Here is a 9,779-nt window from a genome sequence, read left to right on the forward strand (position 1 = left end):
CACCTGTCTTTAATCACTCTTAAGGAGAGCGCTTGCCTCCTCTGAAGTTAACACACTGGAAACGGTGCCACATTCTTGCAGCCCCCACGCCTACACAAATACAAATTAATGTAGGCTTTGGCCACCTATCTTACTGAAACCTGAGGAATATCTCAGTATAGCAATTTGCAACAAAGGCATAACGTTCCCTCAGGGCTAGTCCACAGAACTGCATACGCACTAGAGCAAATGAAAAAGGAATATGGGAGAAAGGCAGTAAATTCTGAAAGAGTATGTGATGCAAATTCCGATAACAATGCTATTTTGCTATATCACTGGCAGAGCAGCGTGCAGGCATGCCCTCTGTTATTTGAAAAAGGCCATTGGTAACTAATGCACGATTTGAACAAAGCATCCATAACTAGGCAACGTGCAAGTCGGATGAAGTGGCACAGATATCAGATAGGGCAAGGCTGCTATATATATATCATAATTGCACAGAAAAGAATTTTGTCAGGTGCAGCTTGTCTTGGCTCTGCAGCTCTGTATCGTAAGAAATGTAGGTCCTGCTTAAAAAGAAACAACCGCACACAAAATTCACCAAGGCAGCCAAACAGTATCTTTATTAGGACCAAGAGGAGAGTTTACAGAGCTTCTTCAAGTGGCAACGGCAACTCTTAAACGTCTCCCAGTGCATCCGCTTGCCCTTTTGCCTAGTGGTAAGGAATTTCGGGACATCGTATTTCCCCTACAACCTAGACGCCACAGATGCCCTTGCCCCCTATATGGACAAAAACTCAGAGGAGCCAACTTCTAGGGGCCCAAGTCCCTTCAGCCCTCCAGTAAAATATCTGAGGGGGCCACCCACCCCAAAGTTCAAGGGTGCACATGTGCCACATCATGTGATCAATTATGTGGGGCGGTGCTTACCTGCCCTGCCCCCCAATATTTTAGTCAAGTTGGCACCCCCGGCGCCTCTTGAAGTCATTCATCCCCAGATGTTCAAAGTTCAATAGGAGTGCTAGCTAACCAACATACTAGACCTGCTTTCCAGCTAAGCCAAAGGGGGCAGCCCAACATGTATAGTTTGTAGCAGTGCCATTGTTATGTTGTTGTTTCTATTAAGGACACATCAACATCCTGGATGAAAGGTGTGGAAACAAGGCATATATAAGCCATAGCAACCAACTCCTAGGGGCCGAGGTCCCTTCGTGCCCCCCCATAAAATATTTGAGCCCCCCCCCCAGTTGAAAGTCATTGCCATTCAAGTGGCTGTGTGTCTTGTGAACAATTATGCAGGGCAGGGCTTACCGCCCCCCAAATATATACATATTTTCAAGTTGGCACCCCTGGCTGTGTATATACTGTATAAGCACAACTGAGCCACGTGTGAACAGGCAGCTTGTTGGCTGGCGCGGGGCGGAGACCGAGGACCAAAAAAGGCGGGAAGAGGAAAGGGAAAGGCTTACCTTCAGCAGGGCGCTCCGGCTAGCGGCGGCCAGTTCCCTCAGGCTGGCGGCGGCTGAGGCTGCGGCTGCAGCGGCGGCGCTGCTAGGGGAGCCTGGGGAGGCGGCTGTAGCCGCCGCCGCCGCCACGGGGTGACAGCCGGGGTTAGTGGCGGGAACAGGGTTGTTTCCTCCTCCCGCTGCTGCTGCGGGGTTGCCCGCACATGGAGCAGCCGCGTTGCCCGGGGCTGTGGGGCTCCCCGGGGCTCCGTTGCCGCCGCCGGCGGCGGCGGCTCTAGGTCTCTGCCGGATGCCGTCGAGCAAGCGGACGAGCAGGATATTGGCGGGCAGCTCGTCGACCCCGCAGCCCACCAGGATGCGGCACTCGGGGCAGCGCAGCTCGTGGCGGGAGCTGACGATGCTCTCGAGGCAGCGGCGGCAGAAAGTGTGCTGGCACGGGAGCACCTTGGCCGTCGTGTCCAGGCGCTCCAGGCACACGGAGCACTCCAGCAAGTCCAGCAGCGAAGACTCCTCCATGGCCCCTCCGCAGGCGGCGGCGGCGGCGGCGGCTGGTGGCCCCTCGCCGTTACTGCCGCCGCCACCACCCCCGCCACCTCCTCCTCCAGCAGCGCGCCGCCTCCGCCTCTCCTCGGCAGCCCGCTTCTCGGCGGCGGCGGCGGCGGCGGCCTTGGAGGAGCACAGCCAGGACGCCCCTAGGAGCATGGAGACCAGCAGCGGAGGCCGCGCGACAGGCGGCAGCCACAACACATGGCAGCTGAGGAGGAGCAAGAAGCGGGCCGGCGGCGAGCCCAAAGCCCAGCCCGCCGGGGGGGGGGGGCTGTCAGAAGGACCAGAGGGCGGGGACTGGGAGACCTATTTTCTGATCCCTCTCCGAGCAGGCGGGTGGTAATAATAATAATTCCAGGGAGCCACGCGCTGCTCCCTCGCCGTCGTCGCCTCCGTCCTCTGCCTTCTCGGGGCGGCGCGGCTGGCGGCACCTGTTCCCTTCAGGGCTCCCGCCTCTCTCCCTTCCCGGCTGGGTCAGAAGCGGCCGCAGGAAGAGGCGCTTTCTGGGCGCTGCTGCTCAGGGCGAAGTGCTGGCGCGCAAAGGCGCTCCTCCCGGGCTCCGGAGAAAAGCTGCTCTCTGCTTCTCCTCCTTCAAGGCTTGGTGCCCTGCCCCCGTCCCGCTGCCCCTTCTCGCCGTCTCCCTTGCAGCCGAGCTCGGCCTCCGTCGCTCTCCCATCATCGCAACCCGATGGCAACGGCGGCCTCCATCACTCCTTCTCTTGCCCAAATATCCCGAGTGACAGCAAGGGGAGGCGAGCAAGAACAGCCTTGGGGAGAAACGGAGGGAGGCACCCACCCGTGCGCGCGCGCCCACGGCAGAGCCCCCTTCTCCGGATCGTCTGCCAACTTCCAGCTCCTCTTGTTTCCGAGCGCGATCGCCGCGAGGACGAGTTGGATCGGACTCGGTCGTGAGGATCAGAAGCAGCGGGCGCGTTCCCCGGCTGCTGCTCCGAGATCCGAGGGCTGCCTGCGCTGCATTGTTGAGAGATCCTGGCGCCTGCTGCTGCAGCTGGCCTGTTGGTAACACTAGGGCAGCCGCCCAGTCCCCGCCCTCTCCTCCTCCTCCTCCGACGATGGCCGGTGGTGCTATTATCCCCTAAGGGATGCTGCTGCTGCTGCTGCTAATCGAAGGAGGCTGTGAGCGGTGTGAATCAGCTAAGCGGCTCCTGGAGAAAAGTCTGCTGCTGCTGCTGCTGCGCAATGGGGTTCCGGCTCCACCAGAAACGTCTCTCGTCTAGGAAGACGCAGCGCCAACCAGCTACTGCGCTCTGCTGGGTCCCGCTCTCAAACGCCTTCAGCTCCCGCAGGAGGTTTCGGGAATCCGATCCGGAGGAAGTCCGGCAGATGCCAAGCTGTAAAATTCCAACTTCGTGCAGTAACTACAGTGCTGCGCCACTGCATCATGTTCCCTCGGTCATCGTGATCCGGGGTGTGGGGAGGAGGAGGAGGCGCTTTTCCCCCCTCTTCGAGCCTGATCTCAGGCCAAGCGTCAGAGCAACGGAAATACGTACCCCTGAAGCAATCTGAGAAGATGGGGAAGTTTGCAGAAGTTTGTTCAGATCGGACAAGGAAAACAGATTCCTTTCAGTGGGCCTCCCCCTGGCGGAGCTCTGCGTAAACAGCATTTGGTGTTGTTGCTGATGGAAGAAGATTTCCCCTCTTCTCTCCACCCCTCCCGTTTCTTAGCGAACTGCCTGATACTGCTAACCATCCTTGCAGTATTATTTATTAAAAATTAATGCTGATTTCCACCTAATTAGCTGGCTTCAGCTAAACAGACTGTGGCGTTGCATATCCTTGCAATCTTCAGTGATATACATACCATCAAGTTAATGCAAAAACACTGGCCTTGGCCTGCAAAGTAATTACATTTGAGAAGTCCTGAAATCTGACTGAAATGTTTCTGCAATGTATTTAAAAATAATAATAATCCAATTCTGATTTATTCACTGAATAGTAACATTTAGTGCCGCAGACTATATAAATAGAGTCCGTGTTTATTTATTTATTTTATTAAAATATATTATAGCAGAGACATCACCTTGCCAACAAAGGGCCGTATAGTTAAAGCTATGGTTTTCCCAGTAGTGATGTATGGAAGTGAAAGCTGGACCATAAAGAAGGTTGATCGCCAAAGAATTGATGCTTTTGAATTATGGTGCTGGAGGAGAAGATCAAACCTATCCATTCTGAAGGAAATCAGCCCTGAGTGCTCACTGGAAGGACAGATCCTGAAGCTGAGGCTCCAATATTTTGGCCACCTCATGAGAAGAGAAGACTCCCTGGAAAAGACCCTGATGTTGGGAAAGACGGAAGGCACAAGGAGAAGGGCACGACAGAGGACGAGATGATTGGATAGTGTTCTCGAAGCTACCAGCAAGCATGAGTTTGACCAAACTACAGGAGGCAGTGGAAGACAGGAGTGCCTGGCGTGCTCTGGTCCATGGGGTCATGAAGAGTTGGACACGACTAAATAACTAAACAACAACAACATTATAGCCCCACTTTTAAATCCTTTTCTTGTTTAGCACACAAGTCCTTCTGCCAAGAAAAACAAAAGCAAAACACAGTTTGATGCATTTCAATATTCTCATATTTGTTTTACATACTATTAACAAGAACCAGACTCGGAAACTATTGGACTTGTCTGAGCAGTGTGTTCCATTCTAACACCACCCAGACTGTCTGGAAAGGTTGAGGAAGGCTGGTGTGACCCAGAGTTTGTTATCACTGTCAGGAGTTCAGGGAAATCATGAAGACCTTCTTCTATGCAAAAAGATATAGAGGAAGCAGGGAAGGTGGATGAAGGAGACATGGAATAGACAGAGGACAGCCCTCTCTCGAAACCCATGATTTATTTAGTAGCAAAAATATTATTGGAATAAAGGATATTCCAAAACCACATTTTCAGGTCTTTATCGTCTTGCAAATCACTGCTTTATGTCATCCAATCTTCCTGTGTACAGAAAACATTTGGTGGTTTTTAGTCACCCTTCTACTCCTCCCTTGAGTAGCACTCTTAATAAATCATCCACTAACGACGTCTGCGTGCAATAATGGCCACACACAGTCACATTGTCTGCTTGTCTCTCATTTAATATCGATAAGCCCCCTCCTTGGCACGCAGTGCAATGGTAATCACAGTAAGATATTGTTTCTGAGACGACAATTAAGTACAGAGCTGAAGGAACATGAAACTCTCTGCTCCTCAAACCACATTTGCTGGAGTAGATTTCACTGCCTTCAGGTATGGGATCCAGCTAGCAGCAGGGCTGCTTCTCTTTTAACAGTCAGGTGATCCTTTGTTGCTGACTAGTGTTCAGCAATGTCCTTGCAGAAAGAGGCCAAACTATCCAATAAGATAAACTATAAATAATACTGATGTACAGAGAAATGTGAAATACAAGTATCAAGGACTTAGGTGCTATCTCAGTAAAACTGCCAATCTCGGGAACAAAAGCTCTGGACAACATATAAGGATAATAATACGTGCTGTTTCCAAAAGGGGAGGGAGATTAGCGCACTAGAGATGAGTGTAACAAAATGTGAGGACTCTTTTACTTGCGTTTCAGTTCATTTCCCTCAAAGATGCAAATGTTAAAGGTTGTCAAAGTCACTAGACTCCCAGTTCTGCTGTTAATGAAGAGTCTTGTCCTATCCTATCATTGAGTCACGCTGACTGCAGAAGGGCAACGTTGTGACCTACGTTATACTAGCAGAATGAATATATGATTGCATCATAGAGCAACATTCAACAGGGTTCACTGTTTGCTCAGACAGCTCTTCTCCCCTCCTACAATATTCCATGCCCCCCCCCCCCCGATCTGCTGCAAAGCATTTGGGAAGCATAGAGGCTTCAGCTAGGAGGAACAGAAAGTTCTTTTGCACAGATAGGAGTCCTGATTATGTGACAGACGTCCTCTAGAGCAGATATATAGGATGCCATCATAACCGATTACATAAACAGAGAAACAAGCATGTAAGAGGAAATGGTAGGGAAACAGCAAATGATTAATTAATTTAGCTAGCATGCCATCCTCTCACAGGGCTAGGTCCCCACAAAGGTAAAATTATGCCCACAAAAAGAGCTGCCAAAACCAAATGCCATGCAGATCAATACAGAGCTTGCGACAGTTGCCCTCAACTTTGTGCCGCTCAGATATACTTGAGGTTAGGATTCCAGCTATCCAATCGCAGCAGAGCGTCTGGGTTGTCTAAACCACAGGAAGGGAGCATAGCTCAAATGTGAATACTCACGACATGGAACTATATTACTCTGCCCCCATATCTTTAGAACTATGGATGCACAAGAGCAGGGAGTGACTCTGGTGATGTGGGATTTTGGTGAAAGTGTACCTTCCACAAACAACCAAGTCCAATAACAAAGTAGGAAGGGCGAGGAATAGCACTTGACGTTCACCTTAGACGACTTCACAGTGGACATAAAATGGAAGCGTGTTACCTAGCAACTGGGCTAAAGATTGCCCTTCCCATTTACTAAATGTAAAATGATGCCACAATCTGAGTTTAAAACTGCCTTTCATTTCAAAGTTATGACTAAGTGAGTGTAAGAGTTCTCAGAATTCAAAACTGTCCCAGCAATCACAGCACCAGGGACTAGTGAGTTATAACGTTATGAATGTGTTATAAAAATGTTATAAAAATGTCACACCAGGGGGTGCTGTACAGCTATCAATGGAAAATTGCCTTGAGAGCTATATAACTCCCTTTTTTTAGTGCTTTTTAAAATCGGTGTAGATCCAGCCCAGATCTAATTTCGAAGTAGGCATTTTGGAGATAAGTAATATACAGTGTTAGTGTTAATGGTGAAATAGTCCTTTGCCAAGGATTGGTTAATACAATCTACTCCATGGATTCTATTGCCAACCTTATAGTGTTGGGTGTGTGTGTGTTGGCAAGTGAACAAACATCTATTTGCCCCACCAAGCCTGAAAGCCAAGAAAAAAAACTTTACTGTGCTCAGTGAGCAGAATTCAGCAAACACTCCTTGGAGCCAGGATTCCCCTCCCCACCTGTAAACCAAGTTATGGTACTGCTCCCCCTCCTTTTTTTTTTTTTGCTCCACTACAAACTAATATGGAATGTACTTTTAAAGTAAACGTTCCCACTGCTTCTTTGTGCCAGCTCGTTAGCAATGAAAACTAACAACAGGAGAGGCATATCTGATCCTCTTCAATGTTGCAGATCTGAGCAAGGCTTTTCCTCTTGCATCCTGTGTTATTGCAGGTGCAAGGCAGTTTGTTCGGTAGCAGCAGTTTTCTGGAGCAGGGGTTATAATGGAAAACAAGAAATACATTTCATGCCAAAGAGAAAATGAAGGGCATTTTCATCTTCAAAATGGACATTTTGCCTACTCTGATTCATTCACAGTTCCCTTCCACTTTCTGTTAGTTTCTCTCTCAAAGTAGAGACGGGTTGCATGATGTAATAAACAAGTTTTGCAGTTTCCCCCCACCCCAATTCAAGACCATAAATCAGGGGTAGTCAACATGGTGCCCTCCAATATGTTGTTGGACACCAGCTCCCATCAGCTCCACCCAGCACGGTAAATAATCAGGGATGATGGAAGTTGGAGTCCAACCATGTTGGCTGCTCCAGCCATAAATGTTTTAATGTGCAAGAAAAACATCCACCACACCACCAGTGTGGTGTAGTGGTTAAGAGTGGTGGACTCGTAATCTGAGGAACCAGGTTCGCTTCCCCGCTCCTCCACATGCAGCTGCTGGGTGACCTTGGGCTAGTCACACTTCTCTGAAGTCTCTCAGCCCCACTCACCTCACAGAGTGTTTGTTGTGGGGGAGGAAGGGAAAGGAGAATGTTAGCCGCTTTGAGACTCCTTCGGGTAGTGATAAAGCAGGATATCAAATCCAAACTCTTCTAAGTAAATGTGACAAGCATCTCACATTGTGTTTTCAGCCCTGAAAACAGCAATATGCACCCATACATGCTATAAGAATGCTGGTACAGTTCAAATTCACACAGAGTAGATGTGATTGTTCACGGGGGCCTTGGAAACAGTCGACACCTGCACTCCCAGTTCCCTTCAGGCGGAGAAGCCTTCAGGGACAAAGTAACGACTGTGTAACTAAGACTGTGGGAAATACAATCCTTCCAGCTTGCAAGGTCCTCCCTGGCAAGGCTGATTAAAGCTCTCGTGACTTTAGTTCTCTTTCACCGCCAGCTACCAGCTGCACACGGACAGGACAAGTTACAGCTGAGTCCCTCCAAAATCGAAATGGATCGCTCACACTATATTGCAGAGTTGTCATGGGACCTTTAATTTACAGGGGGGAATGGTTGGTTTCAAATACAAAGGGAGTGGGGTTATAGCAGCAGAGAAAATATCTGTTGTAGTCAAGGTGTCCTGAACTTCTGACCTACCTGGCAGCAGTCAGTATCTGGTCCAGGGTCAGTCCACATGTCCAGTTTCCAAAGTCCAAACCAAAGCACAGTCCCACAGAGATCTTGGAGCATCCAGGTTGGAACAAATTGCTGGTGCTAAATTGGAGAGATCCAAAAGGTACAGTAAATGGACAAGGGAGAGATGAGTTTCAAATGTTTAGAAAATCTGGCTTAAGGCAAGAAGGCCCAGATGAGCTTAGAGGATGTCAGAAAGAGAAGTAAACAAACTGCTGGTCTCATAATATTTGGAGGATATGGGATTACTGAAAATGCTTATTTTAAATAGGACACTTTCTCTGTCTCAGTTGGCAAAACACCCAGAGTCAAATTACCAAAGTGTTAAGTAATTATTTGCAAACCATTTAAGGAATGTGAGTAACAGGTCCTTGAAAAGAGATGCTCACAAGTTTTGAGCATCTTCCCACATCGGTCCATGCTTCCAAGCTATTTCAAAGGCCTCCAATCATTAACATGTACACTACACATTCCTTTAATAGAAATATGGATATTCTGGGATTAAAGGTTTAAAGAGAAATTGAGCATACAAAAATGTTAAGCCATATACGGCATTGTTACAACCTACAATGTCCAAAAATGTTGTTTTAATATTATTTGATCTTCATATGTTGTTATATTTTATGTTGAAGAAAATGAGTTTTTAAAATAATAGTATTAATTTTTTGCTGCCTTTGGGTGGTGAGCTAGGTTGTTTCTCTGTGCTCAATACAATATATCTGGTACAAATTGTTCACTAAAAGCATTATTTCCTGTAAGCCCTTTGGAGACAGAAACCACTGCACACAATTATAAGAAAATGTTATTCTGCAGCCACGATTAACGACCAATTAAAATTTGTAGAGCACTTCAGAACCTGTAAGCTGCTTTAAATGCACAAATGATGATCACGGCTCCTGAATGAAAAAAAAAAGCAATTTTATATCAAGTAGTAGAAACAATTGCTGCTTTGAAAGCAAAGCAAAACCCTGCTGTCTTGTTCTTTCATCCCTGTGATGGAATGTTACTAAACAATCACTTAAACCTATGATTAATTCTTAGGTGCTGTTATGAACATCTTGATACTAAGTAGAACCAATCACCTGAACTTTAATTTGGATGTAGAATAGGTATCTCAGTATCAGGTGGTTGGTTCTTCTTAATATTCATATGGTTAAAGTGTATGCTTGCTTCAGAATCTGCTTTCAGGTTGTGGGCATTCTTGGATCAGAAAAACAAAGCCTTGGCTGAGATGGCTAAGCCAATGTGTAATTAGAGAAAAATCATTACTAACATTTGTCAAGGACTGGAAATTTCTTACAGACTTTTTGCATGAAAGAGAAAATGAACTTATAATATCAGGATTTGAAT

General features: G+C 47.8%; 1 protein-coding gene across 2 annotated transcripts in view; it reads right to left on the reverse strand.

Moving 5' to 3' along the window:
• The window catches only part of SH3RF3 (SH3 domain containing ring finger 3), a 210,885-nt gene extending 206,533 nt beyond the window's left edge, over positions 1 to 4,352 (reverse strand). The window contains exon 1 of one of the 2 annotated variants that reach the window (XM_083501456.1): positions 1,449 to 4,352. In XM_083501456.1, coding sequence (XP_083357582.1) covers positions 1,449 to 2,147 — 699 coding nt within the window. In that variant the 5' untranslated portion in view covers positions 2,148 to 4,352. The remainder of the gene's footprint in view (positions 1 to 1,448) is intronic. The other variant, XM_083501455.1, reaches the window with a different exon arrangement.
• Between the last annotated feature and the right edge of the window lie 5,427 nt (positions 4,353 to 9,779).

This window comes from Podarcis liolepis, assembly GCF_965112155.1.
Source record: "Podarcis liolepis genome assembly, chromosome: 4".
Taxonomy (NCBI): Eukaryota; Metazoa; Chordata; class Lepidosauria; order Squamata; family Lacertidae; genus Podarcis; species Podarcis liolepis.